We start from the raw sequence: 24608 nt of genomic DNA on the forward strand, positions 1-24608 counted from the left end.
CTGTGTAGCAACCATCTCGAACGAACTAATCGAAAGTTAAACAATAGTGCAATTATCGGCGAGGTTATCGGTGCAAGGGGTGAGCAACTATCTTCAGATAAAATATAAACAAAACTCCGGCTGATGGTATATAAGGGCGCGGCGGCGATGTATGGTCACTCATTCACCTCCACCGGTTCACACACAGCGGGCAGAAGCAGGCAATCATGAGAATCTTGGTGTTGACAGCTCTGCTGTCCGTGGCTGCGGCGATAGCCATCAAAGACAACATAGACGTCGTCATCGGAAAGGATCTCCTTGGTATGTGACCGTTCCTATAATATTTTATATCTCTATAGTCAGCTGCCCGATCAGAACATCTTTTCGGGATTCGACCACTGGATCATTCCAGTTTCTACAACTCTATCTAGATTGAAATTAATTTTCTCAAAATTGATTCCTTTAGAATTCTTTTTGATGTCATTTCTAATATACTAGATACTACTACCGCTTCGGAAACAAATGGCGCTCTGAGAGAGTAGAAGCGGCGCAAGAAACTCTTCCAGCATTCTTTTTTTTCCGCTCTTTTTAATGAAATATACAATAATTTACTTTCTCTGCTATTGCTATAAAATAATCTATTATCTATTCCCAGCCTGTCGGATCACTTAGATATTCAGTTGTAGAATAGTAGGATTTACGACAAAGCCATTTTTTAGTAAAACATTTAAATTTATTTATAGATAATCTCTGAACAGTGGCTGGGACTTAATTATAAAAGTGTATACATTTACCCTTAAAGCTATTATGTATCTTATGTTATTGAGCGCTGGTTTAAGGGCGATATGCCCGAAGTAATGTCGTTCTCTTCAGACATACAGCGGACTACTGTTTTTTGATGTTGAGATCCTTCAGCATCTACTTATTGGTAGAGATAGTTGTCTATCAGATCGTAACACGATGTGTCTTCAAGGTACTAGATTTAATCCTGTGCAGTGAACGTTGCATAGTATCACCCAGTAACTTTCCCTTAAAAAGTGAAGACCCTCACCACAAAGCTCTTCATTTCGTTACGGCCGCACCGTCAGCACCAAGGGCATCAAGCTTCGCTCTCATTTCTTTGAGGTTCCACATTGTTCCAATCTTTCCAACTCCACCAGCAGTCTCATCGTCGTTGACGCCATTCCAATCCCTGATAGAGTTCTGCGTCTTCTTTATTACATATCGCTGACAGCATTCCTCGCTGAATTCTTGAATCGTCACATTGACACAAATACCAAGTGACCACTATCACGTGCCAAAGATCGATTATTGAAATACCAAAACAATGATTCGGATTAAAACAATTATCTCCGATCAGCATTTCGGGATTGTGAATGAATATATAGATCTGCCGTTAATAACCAATTTGTTATCTATGTGAGTACTTCGATCCCGTTTGTCAAGCGTCTGACTGTCAGTCCATGTTGTCGCAAGTACAATCCTCTATTTATTTAAAATCGTATATGAATAATTTAAGTTACTCCAACTTTTCGAGATAGTAGGTATGTTATTGAAAAAAACCTTACTTAGTGGCGCTAATAACTAACCCCCTTATTCATAATGGTCCACTTACTTAAAACAGCCGCTAAGGAGTGTTTTTTCTCATTCTGACTTAGGTGAATAGAAGAAGACAGAGTGAGAATTAGCAATGCTTTAAGTTAGCAGACTATTATGAATAAGGGGGTTAGTATTTATTCAATTAGCGTGCCATATTGATAGTAATGTTCTTTTTATATTTTCAGCAAATGTAGACGTAAAAACAAAGGAGTTGTTATGTTGGAAGCTGCTCAACCACATTCTGCAGCCCACAGTGTACGATGACGTCAGGGAGGTGGCCAGGGAGTTCAACATAGAGGAGAACTTCGACAAGTTCTTGGTAGGTTCAAGTTACATATTTATAACGATATAGAAAGGTCTCGTTTTAATAATAATATTTGGACGACCGAGCCTTGTTCGGATTTTTAAGAAGGTACAAAACTTCGAACCGGGGTCTTCTGCTTTCCGGATCACCCAATGTCCACTCTGAGCTATTATAGTCTTGTATATAGTGCCGAAATTTACCTTTGTATTCTAATGTTATTGTAGCTGTGTCTCATTAAAACACGGATAAAACTAAATTTTTTTTTAAATTGAAACCTAGATCTAGAGCCAGATAGATTTCTCGCCCCCGAAACTACCTGTAAACTAAATTTCATTAAATCGTTGGAGCCATATCCGAGATTCAGATTATATATATACAAGAATTGCTCGTATAAAGGCATAATATTATAAGGCCAGCAAAGAAAGATTTAATTCGATTGTCGATTTGTTCTGGCTCACTCCTACAATCATTTAAAGCTTTTATATAATTGGATGATTCAGAGAACTACTGTCAAACGTACACATCACATATGACGTGATTAATAGTCTGTGCACCAAGGGGCAATTCCTATTCAAATTTTAATAATAATTATATTGACACACTTCTTACTACAAACTAATCATAGCCAGTACTATGGGCACAGCAGACATATATATTTCTACTTCGCTTTGGGTGAAAGACAACGAAATTATAGAAACTTAAACCTGCTGAAGCAAATTTAACGATGTATTGACGTCAAAATTAATTTATAAATTTACTTTCAAAAATGACACTTTGAATGTCAATCCTTTCTTGGCGTGCGTCCGTGCAGTATGGGATGTCGCTATGCCAACTTAATGGCTGACAGGCTTGCCCTGCATGTTTCAGTATTACAACTCTCTCTGTTAATGATTATTCTCATATTACCTTTAGTTGCGAATGCAACGGGCAACTAATAGCGTTAAATATTTTACCATTTATCACCACTGAATGGGAAGAAGTGGCAAAAGTGTTATAGTTTATTAAACGTTTGTAATCCCTAATGTGGTTATTAATTATCCATTTAAGTAACGTTCTGTAAAATGTTTGCAGAAAGACGACGTCGTCAAGTACTTCCTCGATGTGTACAAGATGGGTATGCTGCCCCGCGGAGAGATCTTCGTCCACACCAACGATCTGCATATGGACCAGGCCATGGTCACCTTCCGTATGCTGTACTTCGCCAAGGACTTCGACACTTTCATCAGGACCGCCTGTTTCCTCAGAGAGCGCATCAACGGTGGCATGTTCGTCTACGCTTTTACTTGCGCAGTCTTCCACCGACAGGACTGCCGCGGCATCGTCTTACCCGCTCCTTACGAAATCTACCCATACTTCTTCGTCGACAGCCACGTCATCAACAAGGCACATATGCTAAAGATGAACAAAGCAGTCAACGACCCCGCGCTCTACGAATACTACGGTATCAAAGTCACCGACAAGAACCTACTGGTGATCGACTGGCGCAAGGGAGTGCGTCACACCCTCAGCGAGGATGACCGCCTTTCCTATTTCACTGAGGACATCGACCTGAATACCTACATGTACTACTTACATATGAGTTACCCGTACTGGATGATCGATGACACTTACAACGTGAACAAGGAACGCCGCGGAGAGATCACCATGTACGGCTACCAGCAGCTCTTGGCTCGTCTCCGGCTGGAGCGTCTGTCCCACAACATGTGCAACATTGACATGATCAAACTTGATGACACCGAGAACCACGGCTACTGGCCCAAGATCCGTCTCCACACCGGTGACGAGATGCCCGTCCGTCCCAACAACGTCAAGATCGTCAACAAGCACAACTTGAAAGACAAAATGATTATTGATGATGTTGAAAGCATGATCAGAGAGGCTATCGTGAAAGGAAAGTTTGAAAGGGTGGGTATCGTTCTTTTGTATCAAATTATTATTTATTCATGAATGTTCAATAACTACCATGCTGCTTCACAATTAGTGAAAATCTACTACTTACTAGTAAATATAATAGCATATCTAATTAAATTCAAATTTTTGTACATAAAATTTTATAGCATTTGCAATGGAATTTATAGAAGTAAAATATTAAATAATCATATTTTTCAGCGAGACGGTACTGTTATCAACCTGAAGAAGGTCGAAGATTTCGAGAACCTCGCCAGGATATTGCTGGGTGGAATGGGAATCGTGAACGACGACGCTAAAGTTCTACACATAGTCAACGTGTTCAAAAGACTCATGGCTTATGGAAACTACAACTTCGACAAGTAAGTTTAAATACAAATTGACCATACATAATAACTTCAATAAAGTAACATTCTGAACTCGTTTCAGTGCATTCAAACAAATTAGTATAGAAGTAATGATACTGTTGAAGCTACCTTATTCTAAAACTATCGCTATTTATTGACAATTATAATTTCTTAAAGTGACAATTGTCACAGTCATATATAAACTGGTGCTGAATATAACAGCCGGCCTTGCGATGGTCTGTTCCAGGTACACCTACGTCCCGACCGCTCTGGACATGTACACGACATGCCTGCGGGACCCACTCTTCTGGAGAATCATGAAGCGCATCACAGAGACCGCTGTCTTATACAAGAAGTCGCTCCCCAAATACACCCGGAACGAGCTTGAATTCCCGGGTGTCAAGATAGAGGCCATCACGACCGACAAGCTTGTCACTTTCATGGACGAGTACGACCTTGACATAACCAACGCTGTATACTTGGACGAAACCGAAATCCAAAAGAAAAAGTCAGACAAAATCTTCGTAGCTCGCATGCACCGTCTGAACCACCACGCCTTCAAGGTCAACATTGAGGTCGAGTCTGAGAAGGCAGTAGACTCTGTTGTGAGGATCTTTATCGGGCCTAAATACGACTGCATGGGCCGTCTCCTGAACAACAATGACAAGCGTCTCGACATGGTCGAAATCGACAGCTTCCTATACAAACTGCAGACAGGCAAGAACACCATCGTGCGCAACTCCTTGGAGATGCACAACGTTATTCCCGACAGACAATGGACTCGCCGCTTCTGGGACACCACTCTGGACACCACTAACACATTCGACACGGTTGTCGACAGCTACTGGTACAAGAGTCGCGTGGGCTTCCCGCACCGCCTGCTGCTGCCGCGCGGTACCTTGGGTGGTTTAGAGCTGCAGATGTTCGTGATTGTGACGCCAGTCCGCACCGGCCTTGTGTTGCCAACCGTCGACATGACCGTGATGAAGGACAGGCGCGCTTGCCGCTGGACTGTGTGCTACGACACCATGCCTCTCGGATTCCCGTTCGACAGAGAGACAGATCTGACCCGCTTCATCAACAGCAACATGAAGTTCACAGACATCAAGGTCTACTGGAAGGACATGTCCACAGCCAACGCCGTTAAGCACGTGGACGTATCTGACATGGTGATGAAGCGCGACGACCTCACCAACATGGACAAGGACATGCTGGTGCGCATGTCATACAGGGACGTGATGATGATGTCCACCGATAAAATGACCAGAATGTAAATCAAAATACCACTTATTTTACTAATATAATGTAAGCATTTATACTTGATCATTTGTTTTATTTTACTTCTGGCGTGTGTGCCTACATCATGTTGGACAATATAATTATCTACATATTTAACATTCTATACCGCTACGAAAAGTTGAGCTTTAAATGAGAAGTACTTGAGTACTTTGTACATAAACTGTATCCGACTAGATTATGTGTACCACAACGGAACCTTTTTCTGAAGCAGTAATGTGTAAGCATTATTGTGTTTCGGTCTGAATGCTGGTGCCATAGCGAATGAAATTACTGCGCAAATGAGACTTAACATATTCTGTCTCAAGGAGACTAGCGCAAATGTAGTGCCACCTAGAATTTTTGGGTTTTTCAAAAATCCTGACCGGCACTGCATTGTAACGGGCAGGGCGTGTCAATTACCATCAGCTGAACATCCTGCTCGTCTTGTCCCTTACATGATGAGGCAAAATAAAAAGTGTAAAGAAACCTCAAAAGTTGTTGAGTACAGCGAATGCATCAACTCACATACACCGTAAATAAGTAATGAAGGCATAAAGATATTTTTTAATACAGTTGCTCAAAAAGTGACGTATAGCGTTCGGGATGTGGGCTATTACATACTCGAGCTTTTTCTTTACCTTTTCCGTACTCGTGCGTTCTCTTTCCCAACTGTCAAAATAATGTCAATTAAAAAGAAAAAATCATCCACGAACAAAAAAAAAATATAGAAGTTTTTATGATTCATGCAAATATTTCTAAAAAAAAGCTACTAATTTGTTTCAATATCAGATTTATTGATTTGATTCAATGAGTAAGGTTAGGTTTCATTCCATTTCATCTCGTTAAATTTCATTTTCATTTCATATCAATAAAAAAAATCTACTGAAGAAAAATCTCAGCTATATTCTTTTGCGGTTGGCACCATTTTCCAAAAATTTTGTTGAGTTTATTGTGTTGTGTATTCCTTCATTTTTTCGCAACTGTATTAAAAATAGTTGTTCAGTACAGGTGCGAAACCGTCATTGCAACTTGTTCCGACTGTCAACCCCCACCTTCAGCTGCGCCTCGGCTCGGGTAGACATTTATCGGAACTCTTTGCAATGACAGGCTTTCCGCACTCGTAGTGAAATATACTATCGAAGTATTGACCAATCTATAAATTCAATCAATCAATCCAACACAATAATGATTAAGACATCGTTCGAATTCTGAAACTTTGACTGTCTTTGCCAATCATGGGCCATTAGTACAACTAAACTGCAACCAACAAACACACACACAAACAACGAAACACAAAGCGAATTTCAAGTAATCTAATTTGTCGGTAATCGGTAGCAACCACCAATCATAATACCCTAGTCATAACATTTTCAATTGCACAGTTTAAATGTGATCTAAAATAACTTACAAAGTACTTTGCTAATATGTGCCGGCGTATATAAATATTCCGAACAAGAATTCTCATCTCTCGATGGAATAAAACTCTAAGCAAGCAGCTCGGATAGTTTATAAAAGGCCAACGATAGACTCTCAAAGCTCATCTTGCTCGGAATTTTAATTACAATGTTCGTTCGTTAGCTCGTACACAATACACGTCTTTTTTCCGTTCAACTCCTCATCGATTGTGAACACTGAGATAGTTGCTAACAACATGTTCATTAAAGAGAAACAAAAAACGTCAGAATAGCGTTTGCTTCATTTTGATTTAGAGGAAACTGCAGTTGTTGGAATGACGACCCATATAGCCGAATGGTAAGTGACCATGACTACTAAGCTAGAGGTCCCGGGTTCGAATCCCGGTAGGTGCAAACATTTATATGATGAATATAGATGTTTGTCTCCGAGTCATAGATGTTTATATGTATATATGTATGTTTAAGAAAGTATATTGTATTAAATATATCGTTGTCTTGTACCCATAGTACAGGCTATGCCTAGTTTAGGGCAAGATAATTTGTATAAAAGTATGTAAATAGTATTATTATTATTAATTTAATTCATGTAGTACTAATTATTTATGATGTTGGTAAGATACACGAATAAAATTTGAGAACAAGATTTTATGACGATACGTCACTCGAACGGTTGGCTCAGTTGGCAGAGCACTGGCACGGAACGCCAGAGGTCGTGGGTTCGAATCCCGCATCGTTCATAAAAATATTTTTTCAAATTTTATTTGTGTATTAATCCTAGAAGTGAGGGTTATCACTTCAAAAACATAACAATATGTTGTAACTTGGAAGATACTCTAACGAGCTCATATTGAATGTCAAATGTCACCTACTATGAGTGTTTATAAATAAAGTTTGTGCATGTGCAATTTGCATATGGAGAAATGAAACTTCAGAAAAGTAGTATTATTATTACAAATTACAATAATATATATTATAGGTATTAAATTTATTTATTAATTATTATATTAAAACAGAACACACAAATACCACGGGAGTACTAGAACAAATAATGAGGTTGTAAATGCTACATGGCCAGCTGACCATTTGGTTGTAATGCGACGGATGCGATAGATGGACGAAAAATTTTTGGGAGATGGAGAAAAAAGTTTCACAATAAATTTATTGTGAAACTTTTTTCTCCATCTCCCAAAAATTTTGTGTACGCGTATTACACTATTTTATTAGTAAAGTATTTTTTTTTTATGGAAAAGGAGGACAAACAAGAGTTCGGGTTACCTGGTGTTAAGTGATCATCGCCGCCTACATTTTCTTGCAACACCAGCGGAATCACAGAAGCGTTGCCGGCTTTGAAGGAAGTTGTACGCGCTATTTTTAAGGTACCGATGTGGTATCATCCCGGAATCACTGTACAAGGAAGCTCATTCCACAGCTTAGTAGTATGAGGAAGAAAGCTCCTTGAAAACCGCACTGTGCAGGACCGCCACACATCCAGATGGTGGGGATGATATCCTAATTTCTGGCGTGTCGTGCGAAGGTGGAATTCGGCGGCAGGAATCAGGTTAAACAGCTCTTCGGAACACTCCCCGTAATAAATGCGGTAGAAGACACACAATGAAGCGACGTCTCTACGCAACGCCATGTGATCCAGCCGTTCACAGAGCACTGGGACCCCCCTGACAATTCGAGCTGCTCTGTATAAGCCAATATACATGAAATAAATAAAAAAGAAATTATATATTATATTATGTACCGGGGTAGTCAATAAGTTCATATTGATATGTTCAAATGTTTTAAACAATATTTATAATAACTTCTTATAACTACCTGCTTCACACCCAATAATTACCTAAATGTATCATATAATTAACCTATTAATGCAACACCTTTATAAGGTGCATTCAGCTTCTACAAGTGTAATACAAAAACAGAGTTGAACAATTTTAAATAAAATAAAATTTTCTTCTATTATACTTTTCACATAAAAATATTACGAGTAAAATGGTGGAGAAGAGCAAATTGAAAATAAATCAACCGATAATGCACTATACACAACAAAGCTTCTCGGAAAGCTTCGCAAAAACCGATTTATCAATTCGTTCAGATTTCAGAATATTGTTGACAAATTGTCCCAAAAGTCAATTGATCATTTCGTGGCTGACAGATTAATCTGGTGGGCGGCGGACCACGGGAGATATCGGGCAGCAATCTGTTCTTAATTACTCTACCATTTTATCTACGCTCGACAAATTGATGATAAAACGTACGTTGTAATCCAAAAAGGTATAAAATGACATATACAACGCTTTAAACTAGAATCATTATTCATAGTGTGCCAAAGCCAAAGCAAGGGCTCCTCTCCTGCTCGTTAGTAGTCGTTTACTATCAATTATGAGACCAAGAGCACAGAGCTAGCAACATAGCAGGGACGATCTTTTTAACCGACTTCAAAAATGGAGTAGGTTCTCAGTTTTTAGTTTGTCATCCAAGATAGGTTTGTAACTACATACATACATAGTTATAGGTGAGATGTGCTGAGTCGTGAGGAGGCGAGAGCGGGTCGCGGCGGAAGGACACCGATTCCAAAAATAACAATAATGGTAACTAGAATTAGATTATTACTTAGATTGTAAAAATACGCAATTATTTTAAACCTGCTTTGTGCATATTCTATATTCTGTTTTGGAATAGTGTTTTTGATATCGGTTGTTTTATTGTTAAAAATTTTGATAGAAAAAAAGAACGACTGCAGTCTGAAATAATTATATATTCTATAATGCGATTAGTCAGGATTAAAATGTAGCGTGAATGTATATATATATACTCTGCAAGGAATTTAGAATTAAATCAGAAGATCCTAAGCAGAGTTTCAGTCTATACGACTATTCGGGTCATTTGCGCGCCGTGTTATTTCCCAGAGAAACTGCTGCACCCACGGAACTCTGTACCTTAAAATATTATCACTATAGAAGTAGTATCCGCGTGGCCATTGTAGATAGCAATAGTTTTGATAGTAGTCTTATGTGTTGACATAATATCGTACGACACGATATCACATACTCAACAGATGATTGGGAATGTAAATGAATTAAATACAATAATTAAAAGCATGTACTGATAATTATATGTTTATTATAAGACCAAAAAATATCAAAGTGTAAGTAACATTACAAAAGATAGTAAAGTGAAACTTTTATTACATCGTCTCAAACTTTTTCGTCTGTGTGTTACATGCCGCGTGACAGTCGGGCGCGGCGGCGCCTATAGTTCGCAGCAGCTGACCGTTTAGTGTATAGACTATATTCAAATTTCATCATTTTTGATCCTTTTCATTCAATATTTTTAACCAGGGCTAAGACAGAGTTCAATAAAAATATTAGTTGGAGACTTAGTCTACTTTTATTGTTGCCCATTATCATTCCAATTTTCCAAGCATAAAATTAAGATTGATAAAGCGATTTTTATACCCTTAATGGAATATTATTCCATAAATTTTTAGTTAAATGTCTATAATGTGAAAAAATGTTTCACTTTTACCGTGGTTTCATAAAACCACACAATCCTTGTTTTTCATATTAATCACGATTGCCTGTTAAAATGTGTGAATACTACAGTCAGAACTCTAATAATGATCAGGAAATATAATATTATCTTCTTGCTATTTCTATTTATTACAAATATTATTATTCTTAAATCTTAGTTTTTTTAAAAATGTATCGAAAATATGTATATATTATGATATTTATCATATACATATTTAAAAAACCAAAAAAAAAAAACTTAGACGCAGCGGAGCCCAAGCTACCGGTGGCAGGGTTGCAAATAGAGGCACCTGTATCTGATCTTTCAGCCAACCGCTAAGCGAGAGACTCCTGATCTATTGATCGAGGCTCTTCGCTATAAGACCGTTTGCCTTAAGGACTATCCGGGCTATGATCGTCAGGTCAACATCTCACATATCGGTTATCTCGTTAGCCAAGTCATTCTAGATGTCGTTTGGTGGTACACATCATTGAAGACTGACTTGTGCATTCTGATGCTGATGGAAGTATCTACATATAAAAAATAAAGTAAATTCGAGAATAAGTATAAAATGAAAATAAAATGTAGGCACTACTCAATTCTGGATTGTTTGGTTGTTGTTTTCAAGTAACCACAACGATAGGTGGATTGGTTGCAGGCTTGCAGCTCTGACGTTTGAGTTTACATACAAAAAAAAACATGTAGTTAGCTACTTAATGAATTCTTAATAACTAAAAATTTACAAGTGATAAGATCACTCTGTGATACAGAAAACAAAATTAAATTATTGTAAGCAACAATAAAGCAATTAAATGAATAAATTCTAATGGAACTGTGTATTTTCAAAGAGCCATTTGTTTTTATTTTTTGTGACTATTTTGGTCGCATCAAAGTGGACTGATTCTTACATATTTACTTGGTATCCATAAATCTTTTCATATATCCGTATCTCACACCAAACATATTTGAAAACAATAAAATCACAAAATTATTATTCGCAAGCTAATTGCAAACCGATCACATGACAGCTCTTGTACTTTTTTGTCGCAAAGTTGACATTGTGACAATCATTTAAATGGGTTACGCGAAAGAGATGCAAGATCAATAGCTTTGTCCCGTTCTATATCTGCCTTAGTTGTACTTGTCCTTGAGTCCGTGAAGTCACCGACGCAGAGTGTTCTGTAGTGTTAATATTCTAAGCTCAGTACCTACTTGGTTGGTGTATAAGTTATCATAGCGACTTTATTCCTCCGGCTGCAAACAAAAAAACATATCGTAGTTGATCGCAGCACACAGAGCAAAGGGAAGAGATTTGAAAAATAAAAGGTTTCATAACAAACGTTTGTAGTGAGCAGGTCGCCGGGTGCGGTCGAGTGCGAGCGATATGTTCAGTTGACTGGTCAAGCCAAGAGCTAGTCACTAGTTATTTACATATTCATGTTTTGTTCGAGTGTTTTACCCCCCTTATAAAATGGAGGTATCTACTAATAAAACTTCATATGAAATAAAGGCATTAATATATTTTATTACAACAGTACAGAGGCGTACATACACATCCATGTAAGGGTACGCGTGAAAAGTAGATTCGGTCCGTTATTTAGATAAGTTGAAAAAAATAAAGAGACTGACAAGAATTATAAAGATGTTGGATTCTGTCATATAATTCGAGTAAACTCAGTACACCTATTATTAAAACATGCAATTATTAACATTGTGTTTCGATCGTAATTCTTCTAAATAACACTCAATTTAGAATACGGAATTTATTATAGCTTCTAGTTCACCTAACTACAACTCAAAGTGCTTGACATCAACAATATCATCTCTCGGTCTATGTTGTATTAAAGGACCCTCTAGCGATGTCTCTCTCAATGGCGCTTCATCAATTCTCGATTCTTTTAAATTTGCAGCATTGTTAGTTTGGAACATGAACGAACTCAATCCATTAGCGACGAACAACGACTCCGTATTTACATCAATCTAAATCCATTCCGAGCCCGACTCAATTACTTGTGAAATCTGAGTTGGAACTTGTATTTACATTAATTGTCAAACTCAATTAGGCAGACCTTCACTCTATCTGAAATGCAGTGGAGACAAAAATGGTGCTACGAAAACATGACAAATACTGCTCTAGTATTAATATTTTTTTATTTAAGCATGGTATTATTCATAATACATGTATCGTTATAGAATATTTCAAGATTTCACAAGCCACTTGTAATATATCAAGTAATTCCTGAACTCAATCAATAGAACAGACGGTATCTACAGTGGTCCACCCTCTGCTAGATCCATCGCCTCGTCTTTTATTTTCCTCCATTTCTTCGTGATATCATCGCAATCAACTTACTGAGTTTTCACCACGGTTGCTACTAGCACACCCAATTTTATTGAGTAAAAAAGTCCACGTATAAATATAATAATATGGTTATTATATTGTTGTATGCTGGTGAAACAAAGTAAGACGACGATTCAATTCTACAATAGAATATTTGATATGATATTAAAGAATATTTATTTTGATCATGACTAAAAAACACGCACAGCATGCTATCTGCTTGAAATTATATTTGTATTGTTCAGTTCAGATAAAAATGTAATTTGTCAGCGGGCGTGTCCCGAGTCACGGCGGATCAGGCCGGCTTAGTTCCGCACCTGTCCTCGGATAAAGCAACCGTAAATAATTCCGTGACAGTTGGCTTGGAGCGCACCGGTGTCCCACCAAGCTATACGATATCACTCTTCTAGATATTATGCTACTCTTGTAGGTCAAACTTACACTTTGATGCTCGTTAACAAAATTATTTATCATTTTAATCAAGCTGATCTCGCGTCTTTCGCCAGGAATGGAGAATTTTTCCTTGTCTGAATGTTTCTCAAAAGTTATAAGCTTTTGGTGATAGTTTTTCGCATGCTTTACATATACCAAGTCGAATGTATGAAAAAAAAACTATATGTTGACTCGATAAGTTATCCCAGCACTAAGTAAAATTAAGAGCAATTCATAAGAAATTAAAAAGTAGGAAGTTGTCAATTGTCGAGAGCTTTACTGTCTGATATTAAAAGATAGTTTATTATTTATTAAAAACTATATGAAGTAGAATTTTTCGATTTTTTTTTATCACTGTTACTTAATAACGTATACGAAGTTTCGTAGTGTCGTTTTAAATGAGTGTAATATTTGTTTTCAAAAATCTGTTTATACACGACCCACTATATCAGCGAGACCAAAACTGTTGCCTATAAAGTTTTTGTCAGTTTTTCGTATTTAATTAAGAAAATGGCCTAACCGACCAGTTTTCACAGATGTTTATGGAAAATTTTATATTTTTGTTATTCAGATTACAAACGAAAAAAAAACTACGTTTAAAAAAACCGACTTCAAAAACTGAAAAGTATCAAATAACTATAAATTTAATTTAATACACCTGTACCTTTAATATTAATAAAATACTATTATTTGTATGTGCTAACTATTGATAGGTTTTAAGCCGGTGCTTTAAATAAATAAGCAGAAGAAGTTTCTGTCAATTTCGTGATTACATTTCGATGGAATAAATGAAAAATGACCCGAGAGTCTAAACAGCTAGTTGCATATCTGTTCATTAAAAAACAAAGCAGGCTAAAAACTTTAGTTTTATTAAGTATAAAAATAAAAACTTAAAGTCATGATAAGTCGAGTGTGGCCCTCTCTTGCTAAAATTATCATTTTATCAATATAAATATCTTGTATTCGTCCGGGTATGATATCGATGCTATTCTTGTGGAATAGCATCGTGCGCTTACACTTCGCAGCATTACATTCCTTAATTCCCTGATGTTTTGCGGGGCGCGAGCGTTTTCGTCCATAAAAAAAAATGCTAAAACCCCCAATACCCGCGGAACCGTACAGTACCGATGTGCATCCAAAGTAGCATTTTCTATGAAGACTCCGTACGGTCCAATAAATTAATCGCTGCCCAAAACACAACTGAGTCTCCACCATAAGGGGTTATTTCTTTAAAATAAACTTTCCAAGACGCCCTTGCCTTCGCAGTACTTGCCGACGTCGGACTAGTTAGCTAGCAATTCTGTGCTCCAGGAGTAATTTAGGGCCACGAGCTGGACGGCGACTGCATATATTGACAGCGAGAAGCCTCCTCCTGATAGTCCATAAGCTGGTATGCACACCTCTCACTTCCTCTGGAGTCTTTTTGAAGTAGACATTAGAAGATTTGTGATTTCTCAATGCTTGGTTCACCAGCCATTGAGAAATCGCAAATCTTCTGAAACGGTCATCTCCAGCTTCCGTTTATCACACGTGTATAACAGATTTGGGATAGAAACTTAGCTTATACTATTGCTTATGTTTGTTTAAAATCATTAATATTGTTATTTTTAGTTTAAAAAAAAATATATATTTATTACTCGATAAAATAAAAAATCTAAATATAATGTTCTATCTTTTATTAACGCGATTGTTACACATTTAAATAAAATACTTTTTAATGGATTAAAACCTTATAATAAATTGTAACTGTGTTTTTACATTTGGTTTTCGCGTAAAGGATACATTTTCATTAAATTTTATTTTACTCGTGCAGAGCACGTTTTTAGGGGTACTGCGGTTGACAGGAGTCAAGAATCTGAATCTGAATATATTACAATCAAATGATGGTATGCCTTCCTTAACTCATCAGCTGAATAACTTTATTGCTCGCAACTTTAACTTATCTAAACCGTGGCTTAGCATTGCGCAAAAATTGTGAAAGTTATATGCACGATTAATAATATTGACACACTGTTACACAAATTATCTTGCCCCAAACTAGGCATAGCCTGTACTATGGGCACAAGACAACGATATATTTAATACAATATACATAATTAAACATACATAAATACATATAGACATCCATGACTCGGAAACAAACATTCATATTAATCATATAAATGTGTGCACCTACCGGGATTCGAACCCGGGACCTCTAGCTCAGTAGTCAGGGTTACTAGCCACTAGGCTATAGGGGTTGTGGCGCAAAAATCTATTAGAGTAGTTGTTGTAATTACCTGGCCTACAGGTAAACAACAATAATGGTTAATAATATACATATTATACACGAACCTATCATATTGTATTGCAAAATCATTTGTAAAAATTCAATTCAAATTCTTCAATATGTCAAAAGCTCACTGAAACGCAAAACATTTAAAGTGCTAAAGCAATTATAATAAATCACACCGAGACTACATAATGTACAGGTCTCATTGTAGGAGAGTTTACTGTGGACCGATTTACGGTCGACTGGGCAAAATATACGGCATCGAATAAAATACAATTTGAGCCGTGTCACAGAAATTAATTTCCATCCGACACGACACCCTCCTACACCCGGCGACATGCCTATAAAACCCGCTAACACTGGCACCCTACAAAATCAATGACCGATTAGAACAAGAACAGTTTGTTGCAAAATAAGGGACGAGACGAGCAGGACGTTCAGCTGATGGTAATTGATATGCCCAGCTCATAACAATGCAGTGCCGTTCAGGATTATTAAAAAGCCCAAAAATTCTGAGCGGCACTACAACTGCGCTCATCACCTTGAGACATAAGTTGTTTAGTCTCATTTGCCCAGTAATTTCACTAGCTACGGCGCCCTTCAGACCGAAACACAGTAATGCTTACACATTATTGCTTAACGGCAGAAATAGGCGCCGTTGTGGTACCCATAATCTAGCCGGCATCCGGTGCAAAAGAGCCCCCCGCTGCTAAATTCTCGTAATTTCTTCATACAATTGTATCCTTGCAGAATATTATGCACATATTATGAGGCTAATATTTAATCAGTGATGCCCGGTGGTGTGCAATTAAGAAAATCTACTGATAGCTACAGATTAAAGTAAAAGTAGAAAAGAGTAGACCCCACACGAGATAGGCAGACGAGTTGATAAAAATAGCTGGTACCTGCTGGGCGCCCATAGCTCAAGATAGATGGTTTCTTTAGAGGGCCTCCTCGCTCACCCTCACTTGAAGAGGGGTTCATGCAAACAAACTTATATATTATTATCCACACCTATACAAATACGTGTAAATAACATAATAAACTTTCGTTTATTTTTTTTTTCTCAAAACTATGAAATAAAAGGCTTATTATTATTAGAAAAGAGTAGACAAAATATAATGATCTAACGGCCATTCCCAATAAACTATCTACAGATAGAGATAAATTACTACCTTCTACTGTCAGTAATTAGCTGTCAATAATCTGAAGCTGTACCAATTTACCCGATAAATCATTCTTATCGCCTTACATTGGGGCGCGTGAATTGCAATTTCCACACAAACTATGCTATACGTCGTCCCATTGACAGACAGCGTGTACGAATAAGGTGAGTTAACTTCGATAAGTCTATTGGGACAGAAAAGTCAACGATAGTTACTATTTTTATCTCAAATATAGACTGAATATTGGGAACGGCCGTTAGTGTTCACCACGAGAAACTAAAACAAACATTTCAAATAAATATGCTCTAATGTTAGAATACGAATTTGACGAATTAGGCTCACCAAAGAAACGGATTACCTTTGAAGCACATGAAATATTCTTGAAATACAAAATTGTAATTCATTTTACCTAAATATGTAACGATAAGTAAATCTACTCACAAAGTACCGCACAATAAAGTCACGAAATCAATTTATAAAAGAGTTACCAAATAAATTGTGAGCGAAAAATGTTTATCCAGGATATAAGCCTATTATAGGAATATTTAGTCGCGTTCCGAGTGTATCATAAATACCTCGTCGGAAGATTTACGAGATCTTGCGTCGTTCTTGGCAAGAACGATATTTTGTCTTAAAAGCACAGCTAGAATAAACCTTTGACGTCGATACCTAAATAATGTTAACTTCCTTGAGTTTATCTTGAAAAAGACTGCACCCTATATTATGATAACTACTAGCTGACCCGGCAAACGTTGTTTTGCCATATAAATTGTGTTGATCTTTTGCTTGCTAGTTGATAAGAGATGGCGCTAGTTGTATTCATTAGTAACAATCACACTTCTTTTATATTTTGTATAGTTCACACTATAGTTTTATAAATTATAGCCTATTTGTTATTCTGGTGTGTAAGCTATATTATTGTAAGGTTTCATCAAAATCTGTTCAGTAGATTTTGCGTTAAAGAAGTTCAAACAGACATACAAACTTTCACATTTATAATATTAGTAGGATGTAATTTAAGATTAGAAAGAGTTATGCATCGCTTTAGTATTTTCCTTTTTGCACTCTTTCTAGGTTAAAGCTTACCAAGAAATTACTCATACAACATAGAATGGGTAGAAATGAAAAAACCGCGTAAACATGATCAACACATGCATTAAGAGATACTAGATACGGAATGGCACGTCGGGGTAAGTATAGTTTGATATAATTTTTTTTTTATATTTATATTTTTTTTTTGGATGACACTAAATACGTGTATGTATTTTATGTAATGTAGAAGAGTAGGGATAGCATTTAAAGTATAGTAAATATATATTATGTATATTTCCGTAAGTTTTGAATTTATTTTTATAGTTGCGTATGTTTTTAGTATTATATTATAATGTTGTTGTTATTATAAAAGATATATCGGAGTACTGTGGATACAAATGTCCGAGGAGACGTACGGTCGTTCCCAATATTCTGTCTATCTCCGGTTGTGGCCCACTTGAGATAAAAATCGTAACTATCGTTGACTTTTCTGTCCAAATAAACTTATCAACGGTTACTCACCTTATCCGTACACGCTGTCTGTCAATGGGACGACGTTATAGCTTACCAGCGAAAGAATTTTGTATGGAAATTGCAATTCACGCGTCCCCATACAAGGCGTTAAGAATGACTTATCGGGTAATTGGGACAGCTTCAGATTATTGACAGCTAATTACTGACAGTAGAAGGTAGTAATTTGTCTCTATCTATAGATATTATACTAGGAACGGCCGTTATACGTTCTGATTAAATCAAAAATATCCTTTATACTCGAGAAATGTCGAGTTACTGCTAGAATGAAAAAAATAATAATTTATCAGGACAGTATATTTCCGACTTCTGATTAATAAATTAATTATGAACAGCGCCAGCAAAGGCCATAGTAACGAGCGGTTTTCTTTGCCTTTTCTACATTCTGCTCTAGTAATTCAAGAAGTATTTTCTTTATGAAAATAAACGTTCTTCGGTTTCAATATAAGATCTATGATATATTTAATATGATTAGAAAAAACAGTAATAGGCTTCATAAGATACATGATAGCTTTAAAGGTAAATTTATACACTTTAATAATAAAGTCCCAGCTACTGTCCAGGTATTATCTAGAAATAAATTTAAATATTTTATTAAAAAATAGCTCTGTCGTTAATCCCCCTCAGCTCAATATCTAAGTGATCGGATAGCCTAGGACTAGATTATGATTATTTTATGCCAATAACAATGACATTGAAATATTGTATATTTTACTAAAATGGGGCAAAAAAAAAAGAAAGTTGCGAGAGTTTCATGCGCCCCTTCTTCTCTCTCAGAACGCCATTTTTTTCCGAAGCGGTAGTAGCAGTATTAGAAATAACTTCAAAAAGAATTCCAAAGTAATCACATTTTGAGAAAATAAAAGCCTTTTAACAATAACGACAGCAATTAGTTATTTTTAAGAGAGTTCTCCACTTCTGATATTAAATATTCAAATTTATTTTAATTTACTTTTTGATTGCTGATTTTGCAAGAAAAATCTATCAACCATTCAGAAAAATATATATTAGGACTGAAACACACGCAAGCGCGCACTTCTTGGCAGCGGAGTTATATGCGATAACTTTGTGGAAACTCGAGTCTGAAATTAATTTATATAGCGTTACTTTGCGGAAATCCATAATTATACAAATAATTTGAGTTTTCTTTAGTGTTAATTCAGCCAATATTTGTCTTTAAACTATTCGACACGTGTTTCGCCTCTACACGAGACATCCTCAGGACGTGTTGTCTCACCAAAATCTGGCACCGTTATTGACAGAATTAACACTAAAGAAAACTCAAATCATTTGTATAGATTCCCATCAAAAAACATCTTACACAACGATTTTAAAATTATTTCCCTAAAACGTCATGAATATATTATCTACAAGAAACAAGTAGTGATTCATTAAAACACCAAAGACGTAAACAATTTTCTCATAGCTCGATCTGTTTTCATAAAACTGGATACAGATTTAAATTGCCTCTCATATTTTTTAATTAAAACTTCGCCCTCTTAACCATATTTCGTTTAATAAATTCAGAAAAGAAACGTTTTTCATTTACCGTGGTAGATAAAAAGAAATGAGATAAAACCTAAGGAGTTACAATATATCGTTTGAGCGACAGGGAAAAAACACAATTTATTAGGGCACAAATAAATTAATCAATTCAATTTCAAAATATCTTTATTATCAAGTAAATTAAGTTATGTACAAAACCAGTGTAGGTAGATCGTAGTAGTACAGTATCGTGATTTTAGGTATTGTTTTACTTAGGCCTAATAAAAAAATATAAAACATATAGAATAAGTTCATTACATGGTAAACAAACGTTGTTAAGTATAATAATTATTAATTCAGCAAGATTTTTTAGTCTATGTAAGACTTAGACACAGCATTACATTTTATATCAATAGAATAAAATAAATGCCAACAAGCATATAGAACCTACTTGAATAAATATTTTCTCATGAAATTCACTAAATAGTTGAGTATAATGGAGTGTAACATTAAACGAATTGAACATTACGAAGGAAATGACAGACATTCAACTAAATAATATTATGTAAGGATATTTCTCAATTGTTCCAGCTACCGGGGCTGAAATATCCATCGATATATTGTATGCCAACTTTGCCCTTTTTCCGGGCGTTCCGTTCTGATGAAAATTACAGAGAACAAGAGAACGAGAAATAACAATAGGAATTTCGTATCATTTCTCGGTCAATGGTCAGTACCCTATATTGATATAATATGTTTTGTAAGGGGTCGTTATTTTTATTTTAATTTAAGGCTGGGGACCAAGCCTTGAGGAATCGAGCGGAGCCAATTTACCACTCTCGCAGTTAAATAGTATTGGTGTAAAATTAATAAACTTTCGTACAATTTTAATGTAGATTGAATGAATATGTATGTAGTGCATGGCTCCAACTGTAAAAGTTAGAGAGGGGTTGTTTGGGCTTTTTTTTCGCACTGTCTATAAAAAATAGAAGTGCAACGAAAAAATTAATTTTCTTCTCATATTCTGTAGATATATTATTGGAAAAATGTGAGTTTTATATAAACCGTCAACAAATGGTTGCAATTGTGGGCTATTTTGGCGATTTCTTGGGATAGCGGCCTTCAGCTTATGACCTCCACGCGGTCCTCATAAAAGGAACGATCCAACTCAACAAACACAACGTAGTGATCCCATAAGGGTTCCTTCTTTTTAGAGGATGAAGAGCATCTTGGTCGGAGTCTAGGTTCACGTCTCATTTAACTTACTCAATAACCTTCTCTTCTGTATTGTGTTTTAGTGTACTTTATAAAGAAACTTGAACATTGCAACATTATTCAGGTAATCCCTAGAATTTCATTTCATTATAAGCAGATTTCTCTGCGTTGGAATGAGACACTCTTAACTGACACACCTCTTTACAGACAGAACATTAAACATACCAAAAGAATTACAATATACTATTTGTGTATAATATTGACAATAATATTGACACACTTTTCACACAAATTATCTTGCCCCAAGTTAAGCATATATAGCCTGTGTTATGGGTTACAAGATAATGATATATTTAATACAACATACTTACTTAAACATACATTATTTTATATAAACATACATAAATACATTTAAACATCCCTGACTCGGAAACAAACATCCATATTCATCATATAAATGCTTGCACCTACCGGGATTCGAACCCGGGACCTCTAGCTTAGTAGGTAGGATCGCTAACCACTGGGCTATGCTGTGCGTATAGACAAACAGAGCGTGTGAGACACAAACACAACTCCAATGGAGATAGAGCAAGATGGAAAATATATGCGAATTTATTGTTATTGTAAACGATTTCGATTGACAAGTCGTAACAGTCAGCCACGTTAGATATTAGCTCCGCATTTTGAATACTATACCACTAGCTAACCCACACATTGCCAAATCATAAAAAAAACTACGTTTAAAAAAACCGACTTCAAAAACCGAAAAGTATCAAATAACTAAAAATTAATAAAATGCTATTATTAATATGTGCTACCTATTGATAGGTTTTAAGTCGGTGCCAAGCTCTTAACAAAATAAAACTTAATATTATAAACAGCTTACTTACTGTAATTATTAAGGTTGCCTGGCCACGCGTGTATATCCGCTTGGGTTGTTTTATTCTAGACGAAGGTATCCCGCTCAAAGCCGTACACAAAAAACAATTATATCATCGAGATAAAGAAATTTTTTTTTTAAATGATGATAAAATGAAAACTACTGTGCTAAACTATGTAAAATTTTTATGGGTACAAGTGGCATGTATTCTGCATCGAACTAAAGAAAAATTAAATCGGATCATAAATCTCAGAGTAATCGGTGTACATACATAAAAAAAATGCCGATCGAATTGATAACCTCCTCCTTTTTGAAGTCGGTTAAAATTGGTCACATATTATCGGTCTACCAGGTCGTGTAAACGCTAGTATATCGTAAGTGTATGATACCAACTGTCCATGCGCCATAATAGAACCATTATCTTAATATATATAAATAATGTGACACGTTGTTTATCCGCGATGGACTCCTACTAATGAACGGATTTTAATGGGGATTACTTCATGGAAAGCAGTTTGGTCCAACTTGAGAGATAGGATATTTTTATTTCGATTTGGGACCCTTAATTATTTTTATTTTCTATATATGTTTTGTATGAAAATATTTTCTATGAGAGAATTTTGTGACGCACGGTTTGACAGTTCCGCTGTGAAACAATTTCATTATAACAACAGGGAGCATTTTTTAAGAAATAATTCTTGATGTTTTGAATTATTATTGGCAAATTCCAATAAAACAGTATTTTTTTATTATCTACAGAACAACGTCTGGTCAGCTAGTAATATTATAAAGCTTACTTTTTATTACATGCATTTATGGGTAATTATGTGTATTTTACTTGGGAGTACTGGCAAAACTTAATTTATTCATTGCTACAAATAATATATTTTATACCTGATAATGGTTTCAGAAATAAAGGTAAACTATGCATTTTACTAGCTTTTTACCTAAATTTTGTAAATGAAACATTATCAATTACAATGTTATTGTATTCTGACAAGACTTATCCAATACGGAGTGAAGTCTTCGATACAAAAAGGATAAAATGTATAAAAAATATTGAAGAGGAAATGAAACGATTGAAGATCGGCACTTTATGTAATTGAATCAAGATACGAGACAGTCTCTCAATGTGTGCCGCCTGAGATCATGTGACGTATTTGTGTATATATATCGTTGAGTGACGCTAATTTGAACTTGAAATATCTCTTTGAGTTTATTTATATACAATAAAACTTGAAAAAGTTGAAGTAGCCGAACTTTAATTAGTTAGAAGTATATATCTTTCGTCCATAATTTTAACGACGTCTTACCATTTTTTGATCAGGCCATGAGTCCTGACTCGAGTTTAACATTTTATACCCATCCCAAGAAAAGTGCTCAACGCCGCTAAATAAGTTCTCACTACAAAAAGCTAGCTCAACCTTGCAGCACGTTGCTGTGGCTAAATTGGAAGAAGAGACGAGACATAACTTTTATTATTTTTTTAGTATAATCCTTGGTGGCCATATAGATCGTCTGCTTTGCCAACCTGGAAGACTTTCTTATTTTCAGATCCTTTCAAGATTGTCTCCTCTATGACGTTGTTTATTAATTCTTTATTGCAAGCCGTACCATTGCAACGCTTTGACTGGCTGATGTTCCGTAACATGGCTATTGATTATGACGCCTATTTTTAGTACGTGCGGTGAAACCTCCCGCAAAATGAGAAAGTAATTTTACAATCATTGATAATACAACTGAAATTTTTCATCATCTGATCTTGGGTTTACAAGAATCCTCAATGTAGTGAGCAGAGCGTATAACTTACTATCAAGTAAAAGTGTAGTTCATCTCTTAACTTCTTTGCCATCAAAAGTTATCGAGAGTTGATCCGTTCCGCATTGTTACTCCAGATGTCTAACCATCTCCAAATCGCACATAAATCTATAGAATACTAAAATCTTTCATAAATGCAGCGAAATAATAACGAAAACAAACTGCCCGATACTGAAATATGGCAAAGAGCAGGCTCGTAGGACCATCTAACGTCACAGCAAGCGGCGGCGCTAATTGGTCGGTTGTCACGGCAACGTCCGCACTTTACTTCAGGGGTCAACGCAGTGTCCAGCACGTCATGATATCACAAGCGGAATATTAAAGCACTAATTGGCTCTCGTTAAATATTCAACTGTGTAACGAAGCAATTACTAGCGTATAAATACTTTTAATTGTTGGATTAAACGAAATTAAAATTTATATATACATACTAGCTGACCCAGCAAACGTTGTATTGCCGATATTAAAATCGCGATACAAAAGTTAAGATTGGTGAAAATTTGAAGTTGTATGTATTTTTTAATGCTGACTCATAATCAAACAAATTTAAAAAAAAATGTCAAAAAAATTAAAAAAAAAATCGTTTGGACCACCCTTAACATTTAGGGGGATGAAATATAGATGTTGGCCGATTCTCAGACCTACTCAATATGCTCACAAAATATCATGAGAATCGGTCAAGCCGTTTCGGAGGAGTACGGGAACGAACATTGTGACACGAGAATTTTATATATAAGATATCAAATACACGATACTCAAATCAAACAACAGGAGTCAATATTTACAGGTGCGCGTATTGACATTAAATTTGATGATATTTTTTTTTATGGTATAGGAGGACAAACGAGCGTACGGGTCACCTGGTGTTAAGTGATCACCGCCACCCACATTCTCTTGCAACACCAAAGGAATCACAAGAGCGTTGCCGGCCTCCAAAGACATTATACATAGGTACTAACGGCCGTTCCCAATCTCTCTCTTACTTGACATAAAAATCGTAACTATCGTTGACTCTTCTGCTCCAATAAACTTATCGACGGTAACTCACCTTATCGGTACACGCTGTCTGCCAATTGGACGACGTATA

At 36.0% G+C, this 24608-nt stretch overlaps 2 protein-coding genes across 2 annotated transcripts in view; one reads left to right on the top strand and one right to left on the bottom strand.

The window, feature by feature from the left end:
* LOC126974915 (syntaxin-binding protein 5) overlaps positions 1-24608 on the bottom strand; it is a 230424-nt gene that overhangs the window by 65586 nt on the left and 140230 nt on the right. The gene's annotated exons all lie outside the window — the stretch shown is intronic.
* LOC126974923 (basic juvenile hormone-suppressible protein 1-like) lies at positions 145-5460 on the top strand. The gene is made up of 5 exons (XM_050822666.1): positions 145-300; positions 1764-1897; positions 2954-3787; positions 3992-4152; positions 4385-5460. Exons 1-5 carry the CDS (start codon positions 207-209, stop codon positions 5409-5411), a joined length of 2250 nt encoding a protein of 749 aa, XP_050678623.1. The 5' UTR covers positions 145-206; the 3' UTR covers positions 5412-5460.

Source organism: Leptidea sinapis, chromosome 34, assembly GCF_905404315.1.
Source record: "Leptidea sinapis chromosome 34, ilLepSina1.1, whole genome shotgun sequence".
Taxonomy (NCBI): Eukaryota; Metazoa; Arthropoda; class Insecta; order Lepidoptera; family Pieridae; genus Leptidea; species Leptidea sinapis.